Source organism: Erpetoichthys calabaricus, chromosome 3 (genome assembly GCF_900747795.2).
Source record: "Erpetoichthys calabaricus chromosome 3, fErpCal1.3, whole genome shotgun sequence".
Taxonomy (NCBI): domain Eukaryota; kingdom Metazoa; phylum Chordata; class Cladistia; order Polypteriformes; family Polypteridae; genus Erpetoichthys; species Erpetoichthys calabaricus.
Window position 1 is genome coordinate 168,393,607 of NC_041396.2, and position 17,491 is coordinate 168,411,097.

Consider the following 17,491-nt stretch of genomic DNA (forward strand, 5'->3'; position numbering starts at 1 on the left):
TTGCTAATTTACTTATTTTACGTAAGTTTTAATTCTTTTTTTTTTATTTACTCTGTCATTTGAATTGATTCATTTTTTTCCTTAAACGGCAAAAATGAGATGTGAAGTGAGCCAACAGACACTCAGCTACGTGGGGACCTCAATCTCCAACCAAACTGTCCAGTTAATTAGAAGGCAATTCTTGTTGTTAATTAAACCTGTTATTTAATTCTATAGTTTCTTAGTGCTCTCGGTCTGCCACAGCAGACATTTCCAAAACTGATTTTCTTTTTTTCTAAGAACACCATCAGAATGTATTGTGGACCTGAGCAGATCAACCTTACTGAGACCATCACCTCGCTTTATTTTCAGATATTGTATGATGGACACAGGTTAGCTGGTCATGTGTTGGCTCACTTTGTGTCTCATTATTGCTTGGCTACTAATTAAGGAAAAAAATAATTAAGGGGTCTGAGTCAAGTCAATTAAAATTAATGCAAAAGAGTTAATTAGCTGCTGAAACTGGTCACTAGTCTTAGAACGAAAACATGAAGCCACAGTAGTGCTCCAGTATCGGAGTTGGGGACCCCTGGTGTACATCAACCACATTCAGTAAGGATTGCGTTTTCAAGAATAACAGACCTATATTACAATATAAATAAAAACATTTCAGAAATAATATTTCTTTATGGAGTGTAATCCTTACAAAATTAGATTAATTTGTATTATTAATATTTAATGTAAACAATTCATTCTAAGTAGGAAATGTAACATATAAGCAAGCTACTAAAACATTCAGTTTATTTCTAATGCTTTGCTTCCTCCTAGTGGTAAAGTTGCTGAAGCTTGTAGTTTGTAACATGAATTCATCTCGTGACTTGTCCCTCATTGCTACTATGACCCCGACTTTTGCCAAATATGATAAAGCGGGTTCAAAAATGTATTTACTTTTTTACTTTTTAATGATACAAAAAATAACACAGAATGCTAGAAAAATATACAAAGACATTTATTAAGAAACATTCAAGCAATTATGATAGTAGTAAAATTTTAGGTTCTTTATCATCTTGTGGCTTTCACTTAAGGAGTGGTGTCAGCGTAAGTTAAATCAGTAACACTTCAAGTAGAAAGACAGCAACATCCAGCCATCCCAGGACACATTTACTCTGATGTTTCCACTTGTTTACCATTGGATACAATACGTAGAATTTAATGGTGGAGTCATGTCTGAGCCACAATGACTAATAGAATATCAAACACCTAACAGTGTATTCATTTTTATTAATTTTCTCATTCATTTTGAGACACTTTTCATATATAAAATCACTAAATTACTTTTCCACATCAATCCATACCTTAACTTGTGAACAAACTAAAAATCATTTGCTATTCTTCACATACATCTGTCCTGCTGCAGGAATGGTAAGGTAGGGTTTTAATGCGAGGTCATGCATAACTTTAACAAACTGTAGTGATTTGGTTAATTATAGTTATGTTTAATTTCTTTGCATTTATTTAGTATTTTTGGACTTGGGCAAAAGACAGTGGCAGTAGCAGAAAAATAACTTCCATTGTAAAAGAATTTTATAAAGTGTGCCATCTTATAGCAACTAAAGAACATGCTAATTTAGTCCAGAGATATTCTGTATGTACGTATGTATGTATATATATACACAGGGGTGGGCAAAAGTAGGTCTACAGTTGGGAATTTAACAGTTACAGGATCTTACCTAAGTGCACTGTGCCACTGTGACATTCTTCTGAGTTAATAAAGTTAATAAAGCTATTAAGTTAATAAAGCTATTGTAATTTGTCCACCCCTATATATACAAAATGCTGTTTTTAATTAGTGGATGATCTGAATCAATTTTCTACGTCAGTAAACTATATAAGGAGTCGCAGAGCAAAGACATTTTGGATTATAAACAGGAGATAGTGTTATTAATCTGAAAAGAGGGAATAAACCGATACAATAATTGTAATTTAAGGTGCCATGAAGTATTCGCCACTTCCTAATTTCCTCTTTTGCAAAGTTTTGACCCTGAATGTTTTCAGATCCTTAAGCAAAACCTCATATTAGATAAAGAGCGCTTGTGTAATACACTTAGAACATCTTTCATTTATGTAAGACAAATACAGTAGCTCCAAAGTAAGAGCATTATAACCACAATCAAACAGGGTCTGTGGCAGGGTGGGGATGTGCTGCCACCTCATGACCTGGATACCTTGTCATAACCGAAGGAACCATGAAATTTGCACTGTATCAGAAAATTCTTAAGAACAATGTCTGACTATCTGTTTGTGAGCTAAAGCTGAAGTATAGATGGGTCTTACAGAAAGACGAAAATCCAAAGCACAAAAGGAAGTCCAAATCAGACTGGCTAACAGAAAGCTTTGGACTGGTCTAGTTTCATCCCAGTGCCTAAACTCAATAGAGATGCTGTGGCAGTAAATACAGTGAAGAGTTTATGCTCGAAAACCTACCAATGTGTCTGAATTACAGCAGAGCGGTTATGCAAGAAAGAGTGGGCTAATATTTCTCAACAGCGATGTGAATGACAGTGTTTGGTTGTAGTCATCACTGCTTAAGAGACACAAAGTTATTAAGTTTTAAAGGAACAATTACTTTTTTAAAAAGTTCCACTTTATCTGGAATAACCTTGTTCAATCAATAAATAAGATACGTTTAAAAAATGTTATCGGTTCAGTCAGTTGCTGTACCCTTTATCCATTACTAGATTTTGATTGAAGACCTGAAAAAATTCTGCAGTCAAATATCTGCAGTAAAAGAGGAACTCAAGAAATGTGTTAATAATTTTTCATGGCACTGTAAGTAGATCATTCTGAAAATGCTGTAACTAAACATGGTGTAAGTACACCAATAAATAAAATAACCGTGTGAAGTGCAAGAGCAGTTTTAGATGAACATGAGGTAGAAGAAAATTGCTGAGCATATCGATTGATAAACGGTACCATCTTTTACTTGTTTAAATCAAACAAAACCATAACATTATATTGAGTAATATATATTTTTTTTTATTCTTCTTAATTACTAAATGTTTCCTATTGGTTTAACTTTTGTAACAAATAAAGAACTACCTCTTAATTCTTCAATTAATGAGGAAAAGCTGACCCCACAATACCCACCTCATGGCCGAGAGGACTCACAAAATATTATGAAATTTTGGTTATGGATATGCCTGCTTATTGTAAGAGGTGCCAAATTAAAATTTGGTTTATTTATTTTTGCATCAACTAAAAATCTGTAATAATCTTAAACTGGCACTTTCATTTTAGGATCATGTTTATATAGAGCACAAACAGAAGTTCCTTTTATTCTGTTTATACACTAACACCACTCTTGTTCTTGGAAAGCAAAACATCTTGTTATATTAAGCTGGTTATTTCGCTACACTGTACAGTAGATGGTGTTTAAAATTCCAGTGAAGTTCATTTTGTTTAAATTACGTACATGGGCACTATTAAATGATTCGTGAATTAATGAATAATGAGTGAATGATCTTCAGTTTCCTCTGAATAAGAGATGTGAAGGCATGTTCAAGCAATATAGGCACAGCTTAGCAGCACATTTCTCTGAATACATGCAAGACATAAAATGATTTGCTATTGGAGATAGAACTCATCTGCCATCAAGTGGAGGACAAGCAAACTACAACAACAAACACAAATCAATGCATGTATTTGACAGTGAAAATGTAATTTGTTCTTACATGGTTTATCAAAAATGAGGGCAATCAAAAAACAATGGGAGGAAGAATTTATTTGTGATACTCCTGATAGATCATCACTCCACACATCTAGGTTTCATAGTGTGGTTTTGGGTGTTCAAGTCTTAATTTTTTAATTTTACAAAACAGCATTTTTCAATTTAATTACATCAAGCATCTATTTATATGAAGACTAAACTACTGAATGCAACTGTATATAGGTTACTAAAAGCATTTTCAAAGAGGACACTACCTCAGTCCAATTTTACTGCTTTCATTAATTCAAATGAAATAATTTTTATAGAGTGTGTCTTTCTAGATAGCATTGCACAGGATGATAAAACATAGAAAAGCATAGATAGCAATATTAAAAGGCAGAACAGCTGCAGTGCCAGATAATGAATCAGAATCATGGTATGGAGGAGTTTCACGTCCAACATAGACATTAGATAAGCAGTCATCACACGAATCACCACACAGGTCACAAGATTTCACTTTCTTCATTACTTCTGAATTGTAGGTTCTTGTAGATTTTCTCCCTTTTAAAACATATAAATCACATCAGGACCATGTCAAATATTTTAGATTTATTTAGCAATTGCATCTTCACAGAAACCTATTGTTTGAAGAATATTGTCTTTCTCATAAAAATCAAAGCATAATGTCAGGCAAAAAACTGCATGTTGACAAAAATACTCAATTATGATATAGAAGGCTCATTGAGTCAATCTCCAATTTTCAAACTTAACCTGGAAATTGAGTAGAAATTAATATTTTCTAATGAGGATGGAACTGCCATAGCAGGGGTGAGATGGAGGTTTTGTACTTCCAGTAGTTGTCCCTAGTTTATTACTAATATGAACAACTAATAAAGGCATAATTTATAAAGATTCCTGAGAATAAATGGGTTCATTCTTCAATTAAACACTGAAAATGTCCAGCCATTCTTTTTCTAACCTGCATATTCAGATTACAAAAAAAAAACAATTAATGAAAATATGAGAAAGTAACACCTTAGGTGATAAAAATAAAAATGACTAATAAGTAAGAAGTTGCAATTTGGAAAATAGACGCAACAAAGGAGGAAGGCCAATGGGGTTTTTACAGGAGAGTGTATTTTATATCACTTGACAAATATTTTCAAGAAGAAAAAAATTAGCAAAGTTAAGGTAGAAGTCTGAGGATTTGACAAATACAGAGGGAGTGTAAAAAATTATATAGAGGAAGCATAAAGAAACTGATTTCAGATCAGTACATAACTTATGACTAATGGAAACAAATGTTGAAGCAGAAGGTAAAAGGAGAAGCACAATTAGGGCAACAAATAAAAATATGTTTGGATAACTAATTGTATGGCTAACCAATTAAAACTAAAAACACTAAAAAAGAAAAGAAAGTAGAATAGAGTGGAGGCAAACAGCATGGCGAAAAAAGCTAGAAAACATAATGATCAAAGTGTTAGGATGGTGCTCTAAAAAGTTGATAAGAAGACATACTGGAAGGGACCATATTTTAAGAATGAGTTGCTAGATTCGGGACGGGAAAATGCATGGATCTATGCGAATTTTCTATGTGCAGTAGTCTACATGAGTACACAAGGCAAAATACATATCATACCGCACAGTACAAGTATTGAAGCCCCAGAAATAGCACAAGTCAGTCACTGTAAATATAACAACAGTTTTGATGAGAACAGCCAAATATGCTCATCAGTCCTATTCACCTAATTTCTCCAAAATAATATCAAGTTAAGTTTTGAAGGCCACCAAAGTCCTACTGTTTACTATACCAATTATTAATATATTCTATATATCTATAGTTCCCTGCGTGAAGAAGAACTTTCCAATTTTTGGACTAAATCTACCCATAGGAAATTTACATCAATTTCCAGTTGATATTAGAATAGATTAGATTAGATAAAACGTTATTAATTCCATTGGGAAATTCAAATGCATACAGCAGCAGAAACATAAAAAACAAGAATACGGACACACAGGACAGATAATACAGCAAATCATTCATCAACCGATAGATAGATAGATAGATAGATAGATAGATAGATAGATAGATAGATAGATAGATAGATAGATAGATAGATAGATAGATAGATAGATAGATAGATAGATAGTACCACTTCCGGTTGCAGGAAATGGCCCAAAAGTTGATAGGATTCCTTATTTTTTAAATAAAGCAGGTATACAAAATCTTATTGACCTAGGTCAATGCGTTTTCGAGTTATCATGATTACATACAGACAGACATAATTTCAAAAATTGTATTTTTGGACTCAGGAAGGTCTAAATATCAAGATTCATCAAAATTGCGGGGTCGAACTTTTTCACAATGCCCATAGTTTCTCTATACAATGTATACAAGAAAGTAAAAAGACAATAAACCAGAGTAAAATACTAAATTCAATACTAAAACAAAAGCCTGAACAAACAACATTATTTGTGATATAACACACACACACACACACAAGTTATCCTGAGCATCTGGACAGACAGGTTAACAGAAAGAAGTGGTAGAATATTAGGTTCAGTTAAAAGCCTACCTGAATAGTTAAGTTTTAAGTTGTTTTGTAAAGGAATGAATGGAGTCAGCTGATCTAACTAATTTAAGGAGGTCATTCCAAAGTCTGGGCGCTATACAGCTAAAGGTCCTGTCACCCACAGAGTGCAGGTTAGTGTGAGGCACAACAAAATGACAAGAATCAGAGGACCTTAGTAGGTGAACAGGAGCATAGCAATGGAGAAGGTAACTGATGTAGTCCGGTGCAAGGCCATTTAAAGCTTTGTAGGTGATTAATAAAATTTTATATTCAATTCTGTAAGACACAGGAAGCCAGTGAAGGTGAAGCAGGAGGGGTGTTATGTGCTCGCTGTTGCTGGTTTGGGAAGGGACTCTTGAAGCTGGGTTTTGAATCAGCAGGAGCTGTGATATAAGATTAGAAGGAACACCTGCCAGTAGGGAGTTACAATAATCGATGCAGGATGTGATAAAAGCATGGACAAGTTTCTCAGCGTTAGAAAAGGAGAGAAATGAGTGAACACTTGGTATGTTATGGAGATGAATGTAACAACATTTCTTAATGTGGTTTATGTGGGTGGAATAAAAAAGGGAGGAATCAAAAATGACACCAAGATTCCTTGCATTAGAGGCAAGTCTGATGAGATCATTGACAAGAGTGATTGAGAGGGAGTTCATTTCCTTAAGTTGTGCTTTAGTGCCAATTTGAAGGCATTCAGTTTTGTTGCAGTTTAATTTTAAAAAGTTCTGCTCCATCCAAAATTTCACTGAGGCAAGTTGTGAGTGGAAAAAGCTCTGATGAAATTTTGCTTTTAACATTGAAATAGAGCTGACTATCATCTGCATAAAAATGATAACCCAGTCCAAAGCTATGAATAATATGGCCAAGGGGAAGCATATAGACACAGAAGAGCACAGGGCCAAAGACAGAACCCTGAGGAACCCCTAAATGCTGCACTGGACCTGCTGTTGCCAAGACTAAGAAACTCTTGCCTGTCAGTCAAATAGGATTTAAACCACTGGAGGGCAGTGCCAGAGATACCCAGCATGTTCTCCATTCCGGACAATAGAACATCATGTCTGACAGTGTCAAATGCTACACTAAAATCTAACAGAATTAATATGCTGGTTTGTCCGGAGTCTGCTGCTATAAACAAATCATTGGTTACCCAAAGCAGAGCAGTTTCACAGCTGTACTGTGCCCATGCCCTAAAACCAGACTGAAAGGGTTCCATCAGTTTTCCATCAAGATTAAGTAATTGGTGAGTTGGTCAGCTACAACACGCTCAAGAACTTTTCACAGAAAAGGTAAATGAGAAATAGGCCAAAATTGTTAAGATTGTCAACATCAAGACCAGACTTTTTTAACATACAGAAGCAATTTTAAAAGTGTCTGGCACAAAGATAGTGTCAAGGGATGTATTTATTATTGTTGTAACAATCGGGATCATGGCATGAAGGCAGGATTTAAGATGTGTGGTGGGGTTGGGGTCCAGTATACAAGTAGTCGGCCTCATCTTACAAAGCAGGTCATTAACAAATGCAGATATGAGTGGACGGAGTGGGAAGACAAGGAAAGATATAAACAGATGATGGATTTATGTTAGCTGAATTATTCTTTAATTTTATTACAGAAAAAGTGGAGGAATTTTTCAGACAGTAGAGGAGGTAATTTGGTTAGATGCAGGTTGAAGTATTTTTTTTTTTTTTTAACTGCAGAGAACAAACATTCATGGCCACTTCCAGTTATTCTGCCATATTGCATGTTTTGGCTGCAGTTAGGGCATCCCTGTAAGCCCTTTGGTGGTCAGAGAAAGCCTGGATATACACAGTGAGGCCAGTCTTACATGACATTCTCACAAAAGAATCTAATGGGTTCAGCTGCTGTCTTGCTGCTGCTACTGGCCAGCTGTGTGTTGTGCTTGTCGCGTTTTGTGTCGATCACTTAAAAGCCTGTACAGCAGCTGTCCTTTTGCCACTTCGCGTCTCTGCCACTTACGTTCTGAAGTGGGTGTGTGTGTGTGTGTGAGGGCTGAACGCACGCTAAGAGAGAAGTGGTTGGACCATCTACTGGCTTGCTGCAGCTTCTCCTGGCAAGCTGCATGTTCTGCTTGTCGTTGTTTTAAGAGCTGAGTGCACCTGGAGTTTGTTTGCCAAAAGCATTCCTACATCTGGTAGGTTAGATGTCAGTGAACTTGTTTTAAATTGTTTGTAAGTAGGGCGTGACATGCAAAGGTCACCGTCTCACAGGTTTTGCTTCCTGAGGTTGTAATGTCTAGTCTCGATCGCTTCGCTCAAACCCCCCCAACCCCCCGGAGGTGTGCTACACTCCTGCCCCTTCACGTCTCTCCCGCTCGCGTTGTTAAGGAGGAGGGTGTGTGAGGCCTGAACGCACGCTAAGGAGAAGTGGACGGATCAGCTATTAGCTTGTGCTGTTTCTGCCAAGATGCCTGTTCTGATTGTCGCTCTGTGCGTCGATCATTTAAAAGCCTGTACAGCAGCTGTCCTTCTGTCTCACTGCCTTGTCTTGTGTGACTTTAAAGTGTCTTTTGCGGGATGTCAAATTATCTTCTGAGAAGATCAAGCCTCGTCTCCCTGGTCTCTCCTGCCAAGATTTTTTTTATAATAGAGAGATGTTACTCATATCCTTAGCCCGACATCCACATATCATATGTGTTTACAAAGTGTGTTTTAATAAGTTTACATGTGTTTAAAGCGTGTGGGAGGAGTATTTTATGGCTTAAACTATAAAAAAATGTTTATTTATATGGTCTTTCTACTGTATATGGCAGACTTTCAACTATCACTGATGGGTCTGGAACGTAACTTTTGCTATAGGCGGGGGATCATTGTACCTTAACTTTTAATGTTTTAATGTTACTTTATCCATTTTATTAGTTATTATTCCTTTAACATTGATGTTTTATTTTAATTTCTGTTTTATTTGCTTATTTTATATCATGTCTCATGTATTCTTTTAATTTTACACAGTATGTTGTCCATGCTGCATGGTGATTTTTGCACTTTAAGTTGATTGATTGATTGATTGAAGGCATTATCCAGCTGCTTTCATAGACCATAATTCTGAGTTTTATCATGGAGATGAACACTTAAAGGAAACTTCCTTATGTTAAAGGAGCTGTTTTATCTAGTGGTGAATGAAGGGCTGAGTTATAATGGTCAACAAGACTATCTATTGTTGATGGAATAGGGAAAGACCAGAAATGGATCCGGCAAGGATAGAGGGACAGATATTTTTAAGGTTTCTGAAAGAAATTTGACGTTTACATGTAAGAGGAGGGAGAGGTAATGAGACACTGAAAAGTACTGCTTTATGATCACAGAGTCCCAAATCTCTGCTATAAGTGTTGCCAACAGATAAGCCACATGTGCAGATCAGGTCCAATATATGACCACCACAGTGGGTAGGAACAATCAACATGTTGCACCAAGTCAAAACAGTCCAGTAAGGATAGGAATTCATTCCTCAGTTTACATGTAGGAGTGTCAATATGGATGTTTAAGTCGCTGAGAAGAATGACTCTCTGGGAAAGCGAACTTAAGTGGGTTAAAAGTTCAGTCAGATCAGTAAAGATCAGATGGGGAATGATAGACAACAATAAGTAAGACAGGACCAGATTTTGTAATTAGTTTAAGAGCCAGACACTCAAAAGACAATGGGTAGTCAATTGGGATTCTTTTGATGATTAACTCTGATCTAGCAATTACTGTGACTCCTTCTCCTTGTCTTGAGCTACGAGCCTCTGAGAAGTAAACATATCTGGATGGTGTTGCTTCTGTGAGGGACGTAAATTAATTTGGTTCTTTCCAGGTTTCTGTTATGTAATTTACATCAAGGTAGGAATCTCTAATGAATTCTGATATCAACGATGCTTTACCATTAAGAGATCTTAAGTTAAACAATGCAATATTTGCTGATGAGGGTTCATTGTGCACAGATCCATAGCCAGAAGTTATTTTATTGAGAATATGGTACACTGACACTCTTTTTTCCAAAGCCACGAGTAGTACTGAACAGATGCTGCTAATGAACTTGGCAACGAGCTGACCTGCAATGTAAATATTTCGGGTGCTGCATAATGCCAGTGTCTTTGAGGACATTCCAGTCTGACCACTTGCTCTGAACAAACTGTTTAATACAAAAAAGTTTATCATGGGAGTATTTTAGCATAGTTTAAAGCAATACTTATCTGACAGTAGCAGAGAAGCAGTGCAGCACAGCAGAGAATGTGAGACAGGCGGGATGGGGAGGTGCAGATGAGTGACGACAGCAAAGCAGCAAAAAAAAAAAAAAATCCAGAAGAAGCATAGTAGGAGATATTACAAGATGCATATGAAAGGTAGCTACCAGAATTTGGAGGATCCAACATACAACCACATACATATAACACTGGGTATTACAGGTGTGATCGCCCCAGAGTTACAAGCCAGGTGGCTGCAACCAACATCTGACTTGTCAGTCATTCCCAGTTGAAACATGTATAGAAGGAATCAAGAGTAATACAGTATATCCATTATAATCAAGGACACAGAACATCCCCAGCTCCTAGATTTCCACGATGTAAAAAAAAAAAAAAAAAAAAGTCTCATCCAGTGAATGACAAAAACATACAGCCATACAGGCTGCAAACCCAGTCAAGGCAAAGTCCATAAAAATAGATCCAAAAACAATACAACTTGAGTTAACTGCATTACATGAAATATATATTTAATAAAAGAAATGAAGAAGTGCAAAAAGTGCAAGGTTAATGCAAATTTTAACAAAAAGTGTTGTTAACAGGGAGGAGCAGGAGCAACATGTGTGTTCCAGCATCCCCTTCACCTGAAGGGAGGGAAGATAGAAAAAAAGAAGATGGGTATTTAGTTCTTGACTGGAAGCATTTTCATGCATCAGTTTTAGAAGCACCGACATTTCATTTAGTATTTAAATGAAGATTTCTACTAAAAGAAAAACAAAAAACACTGGGCTCATTTTCTGTCATTTGTAGACATCCTGTGGAGCCATCAGATATGTGTTGAGATTGTTCTGGTAGTACGATGCCCACTTCACCAATTATGACGGCAAATCCTAAAAACACGTCAGAGACCCAAATAAAACTCTAAGCTCTGTGGTGCTTGGAGCACGTATATGCTAACCCTTATTTGCAGAAATAAAGAAACTAGAAAGGGCGGCTGCTAGGTAAGAGCGGAAGGGGGGAGAGAAGGAGATGGTTTTCTGTGTAGTGTGTATTCCTGTGGGGAAAATACAGTAATGTACACAATGGTGCATTTTAGCACATCTTCATGAGGGAAATATGCAGAATGTTAAACCTTTAAAAAATCCAAGGACTCCTAAATGATGATGTGAATGAGAGACATAAATAGAATAAGCTTTACTGATGGGCTACAGATTACCTGTGATATTCAGCTGCAGGAAAACCAAATGTAAACATTCAAGTGTGAACAAGGCTTTAGGAAGCAATATTGCTTGTTTTCCACTCCAGAAAACTATAAAACGCAACAAAAAAACTTGTTTTGGTCAGTCTCGTGTTTTGCAATTATGAAATCGCCAGAAAAATGTATTTTACTGTTTGTTTTTGCGACTTTGTATGCAAATATGAAATTTGTCAGTTTCTCTCATCGCTAATGGCTTGAATGAATGAGGAAAGATAATATACTAGGATATAAGCTACTGAAGGACATAAAGATCACAGATAATGAACTCAGAGAAAATAATTAATAATTACAGTATATGAACGCCAATTTAAATAAGAGAAAACATACTTTGTACAGAGAACAAATTATAGTAAATTTGTGAGGATTAATTTGATTCCCACCAGTTAACACCAAATCAAAACCTGATACCCCTCTGGGCCTTCCTAGGTGTCTAGTGAACAGCTCACCTACTTGTTCAAATCCAAAATACTTTTAAGTACTCTTCTGGCTCAAATCCCACCTAAGCCCCAGAATCAATGATGTGATTAGGGGCTATAATATTTGATAACGCTTCTAAGTGACCCTTTATCTATGCTGCTTGTTTAATTAAAGGGCTACTATGGCTCCATCCATCTTGGTTACCATCTGCATGCTGCTACCTGGTGGCCACGTTACACCAGTTGGGTAACCTCTCACATTAATATTTATTAAATGAAATGCACTGCATATTTTCATATCTATTAATAATGAATTTACTTACCAGGCTCATAGTAGTCATACACTACTACAGTTGCATCCTGTGAACTTGCTGTACTAAACATTCTCCTTTGTGGAATTTTCAAACAAATCATTAAAGTATTTAACTGTAAAAAAAAAAAATCATAAAACATGTAAGCAAAAATAATAAAAGCTTGGCATTTTAGCCAGATTGCTATATAAATTGAAACCATTTAATACTAATACATGTAAAATTTGTCAGATAAAGGGAGATATCAGTTGTGTAATATTGGCAGTACCCTCACAACCCAATCACCAATATCACAGTAAAAAGTATGTTAAATTAATATTTTAAATTAATACTGCAAAATACTTCAAAGTGTTAGTATAACACTTGCAAATTTACTATACTACTAAACCTACTACTAATTTGAAAGAAATAAAAGCTAAATGGCATTTATAAACTACAGATAATGGTTTGTTTCTCATTCCTTTGATTTTGAAGCGTGTTTTGATTTAATTTTGGTGTTGAGCCTACAAATGAACTTCAACAAACGTCATATAAGCAAAGGTTTCCAGCTGACCTGAATTCATCCTTCTAAATATTTTCTTTCCTGCTTTTGCAGTGGGTGCAAGGCAGAAACCCACTAAATAAGTTGTCTTTAATAAAAATCGATTTACAATGAATACAATTTAAAGAAAATACATTACTTACAGAATCCAAGTATATATTAACTTTTTGAAAGTCAACTTCTACTTTTTTGATCAGATTATCTGTTGGAATAGCATCCTGATCAACCATAAATCCACTTAGCAAGCCTACTTCCATCATTGCCATTCCAGTTTTATTAGTATATTGATTTTCTATAAACCTAAAACAAAACACAAACAATAAATCTTAAAAATAAATAAAAAATAATGTTTTAACATATTGAATTTATTTTCCTCCCAAAATAATATGTGAATAGTTTTATATTTAAGGAAGAAAAGTTTAATGAACCTAGTCACAATATAGTATTGCTTTGGCAGCAGTATCTACAAATACCTGTGGAACATGTAATTTGGAAAGGAATACACAGAAGATACTTAATGTGTTTATTTCAAATAAACATTTCAATTTATATCAGCATATGACAATTTATAAAAAATAAGAAAAAAAATTTCATAATGCATAGCCTCAGCTATAAATCTGTATAAGGATACATTTTTGCTACTTTGATATTGCTATTATATATTTTAATTTTAACTAGCATACTACATTTTTTCAGCAGACTTTAGCAATACCATAAATTAAAAAAACTAGAAACACTCAGACCTACGGTCCTTGAAGAAACACTTCTCCTTACCAGTTGGCCTGTGCAATGTGCTTCACTGTCAGCACTAGAGTGCTTGCCCACACTGCTGCTTCCCGTGTCTGTACTCATACAGCTTTTGGCTTCCTGTCCTTTTGCCATAAGAAGGACCTAGAACTGAATTTCATGGCCAAGGTGCCCCCCATGACCAATTCATGGGTCAAGTTACATGTGTAACGGCATAAGTTCTCAACTGAGATGAAGTTCAAGCTGCACGGCCCTGTGGTTCATGGGTTTTTGTGTGACACATGGACAACCCTTACCATTTTATATATAAAAAATTCAAATGGGGAATAAAAAGGTTGTTTTAAAAAAGACTGGTTATGTGAGTACAGAAATTCCTGAAGAAGCAGAAAATGTATTATGCTCATAAATCAGATTGGACTTCCCTTTTAATATGTTTTGTGCATTGTGTTGGAAATTTCTATAGTGGAACTTTGATGCCTTACTCAAGTGTCCAACTCACCAATAGTCATATTCGACTAGTGACTTAAGATAAGGAGACAGGCTGAGATGGCCATAACTAATGCTGAAGATGGAGAAATGGCAGATGTATTATCATACACATGATGCATGTATGGTTGTTGGCGTAATATTTTTAGGTTGAAGATATTGAATACACATTTTTCATAATGGGCAGGAGAAGGGACAAAATAAGAAGGAGTTTTCACCATGAGCTTATCAATTCCCACACCTACGTTTCTGTCTTTACTTTAGACACATTGATATTTCCAGCAAAATAGTAAAATGCTGTTAGTGAAGAGTACTTAGTTGTTACTTGCACTTTAAGTTGATTTGTACTATTTTTGGCAACTATTCTAGAAGGTATGTTGCGCTTTCTTTTTTGCATCAATGATGAATCCTTCTATCCATGGCTTTAAAGGAAGACTGAAAAAAAGGAGGGATGTTAGCAAAAAAAAAGTACAGTAGAACCTCTGGTCACGAACATTTCCGAACACGTACAAATAGGATTACAATCAAAAACTTTGCCAAAATTTTGCATCTGTTCACGACCACACACTCTGGTGGTGAACAGAAACACCAGCGGCCAGTTTCCCTATGCGCGTTCGTACGCGCCAATGATTTGCCATTCTCTGTTTCCCATTTTCTTTTGTTTGCGTATACAGGGCCTAACAAAGCAGCTGATGTTGCAAAAGGAGTTACAATGTTAACCAAGCAGAGGCCTCAAGTGCTGGAAGAGGTGGAAAAACTGTTGCTAGTGTGGTTGAACGAGAAGCAACTTGTAGGGGATAGCGTAAGCGAGCCGAACACATGTAAGAAAGCTAGGAAGATTCATGGCGATTTGCTGAAAAAAAATCCTTCTTCGAGTGACGAAGGTGAGGAATTTAAAGCCAGTAGAGGATGGTGTGAAAGGTTTTGCAAGAGTAGTGGCATTTAATTTTTTTCCCTGTGCTTAAAACTCATAAAAAAAGTGTTCACAGCGAGCGGTTCGTAAGGGTCTAGCGCAAACTCTTACAATGCTAGTCTTCTTTGTTGTTCAAGGTTTTCTCAGTGTTATTCAATGTTTTTACATTTAGTTTACTATTACACTGTGCATTCTATGGTATAATTAACTATTTTTGTGCTTAAAAAATATATATATACATACCGTTCGTACGGTCTGGAACAGATTAATTGTATTTACTTACAATTTTATGGGGAAATTACATTCGAGTCGCGACCAAACAGCATTGCGTCCAGTGTTTTGGAATGAATTACGGTTGTGACCAGAGGTACCACTGTATTAATGTTTTTTCATTAAGCACATTTTGATTTAGGCAGCCCATTTCTTGCAGCTTTTCACACAAGCTATTAATTTTTCCTATATATGCACTCAGCAAAAAAACTGTGATGTCTTAAGCATTTCAAGCCTGTCCTTACCTTGTACATATATTTAAATGTAGATGATCAATATCTCCAAGGCTGTCAAAGACGTTGACATCCAACTCAAAAGCTTCATTAAGGTCTGCATCTCTTCTTCGTCTTGATGCTACTTGGCTTTTTATGTTGAAGAAGATATTCACCTGATTTAAAATGTGTGTATTAAAATTACAACCTTGGGTGGCATAGTGGTACAATGATTAGCACTGCATTCGTACAACTCCAGGAACATCATTTAAGCTTGTGTACCCACAAAAAGTGTCTTCTAACTTCCCAGGAGTTATAAAAGAAAACTTTTTTGTGAAAGCTTGCATATATTTATGGCAACTGTAACCTATGCATATGCAATATTTTGGAGAAACTGTGAAAAGACGATACCCTTGATCAAGCAGAGAAATTGAGCTAAATGGCAACTCACGCATATAATAATTTGTATCACAAAGTCGTTATTATAATGTGCATTAATTTGACAAACATATTAAACCTCAGAAGTGATGAATATGATGTACAGACTATTTTAAATTCCTTTCAAGAGGAATGCTACATAATTGCAATGAAGAACTTTTTTTGATTTTCGTCTGGATATGTCACTAACTGTTGATGTTTCTCAAGGTAACTGGCCGACAGGTCAGGAATATCTCAGCCAAGCTTCGGATCCATTATGCACACTGTGCTCAAAGCCATTAGCTGACTGAGGAGGCAATACATCCAGTTTTGTATAGCGTGGATGCACAAACATAAAACACAACAGATTTTTGCTGGTATAAAAAGACAATCTGGAGCAGTGTCCAGTTCGTCTAATGTAATCGGGGCAATTCTGTACTCATATTGCAATAAGGGCACCTTGCAAGGATCAAGTTGCTTTTGCTAACCATAAATAGTTACATTCCATTAACGCACAAGTCATATGTGATGCCAAAATAACAGTGTCAAACATCAAGTCTTCGTGGCCTGGTTCAACCTTTGATTAATTTATTTTAAGGCAAACTAGCTTTTGCAGATGTGATGATACTGTACGTGGTGGCTGGCTTGTTGGTAAGGTAACTGGTTGAATCCTCTTTTTCATATGTTCTATACTATTCAATGCATCAGCAATCATGTCATAACATATGCCAGTTGATAGTGGCTACCTGCAAAGATGCAAGTACCTTATGCCTTCCCTGGAGCCCTAGAGTACAGAGGAAAAGTGCTATAATGTTCTTGCACCCTCAGTTGCAGAAAGCAACAAGATGGTCTTGAATGCAGGTGGTGGGGTTTAGATGTGTCAGGATGGAGACTGCTGTACTAGCCTCTGTAGCATTATATTTGCATATGTACGAGGTCAGAATCAATATGCATTCAAGAATGCATATTTACAAGATAATTGTGATTTGCAAAGGTTAATTGTGTGGAAATGTGCATACAGCAGGTTTTTTAATTGACATTTTTCTTTTTAGTGTATGCATTTTCCTGTTTTTTGGCAAGTCCATGCACAATTTAATAAATGAGACCCCAGGAGACTTACTTCAAATCATATTATATGGAGACTGAACATTCTCCTCATGTCTTTGTGGGTCTACTGTGGGAATTCTATGCATGTCTGGTAAGTTTGTGCCTTTAAATTTGGCAGATTTTACTGTGTGTGTAAGTGTGCCCTATAGACAGTGTTGTGTAAGTTCACACCTCACAAGAACTAGCTCAAAGTTCAGTTCACACAGATTAAAATGAATAAATTCACGTTCATAGTTCACCATTTCAATTTTGAACTAGTTCATGTTCAGTTAATTTTGTATTTTTTAAGGAGTGAGAATAAATAACAACTTGAGTTTACTTTTGTCAATTTTGCATGCCTTATATTAGGCTATTACAGTGTTCTTAAATAAAATACAA

General features: G+C 35.9%; 1 protein-coding gene across 1 annotated transcript in view; it reads right to left on the reverse strand.

Annotated features, from left to right (window-relative positions):
- Positions 1-3,399: 3,399 nt before the first annotated feature.
- Positions 3,400-17,491, reverse strand: part of cd109 (CD109 molecule) — a 121,819-nt gene continuing 107,727 nt past the window's right edge. Inside the window, exons 30-33 of the mRNA XM_051924726.1 lie at positions 15,623-15,765; positions 13,105-13,261; positions 12,433-12,535; positions 3,400-4,246 (exon numbers count right to left, since the gene is read on the reverse strand). Of these exons, the coding sequence (XP_051780686.1) occupies positions 4,023-4,246; positions 12,433-12,535; positions 13,105-13,261; positions 15,623-15,765 (627 nt within the window). The 3' untranslated portion in view covers positions 3,400-4,022. The remainder of the gene's footprint in view (positions 4,247-12,432; positions 12,536-13,104; positions 13,262-15,622; positions 15,766-17,491) is intronic.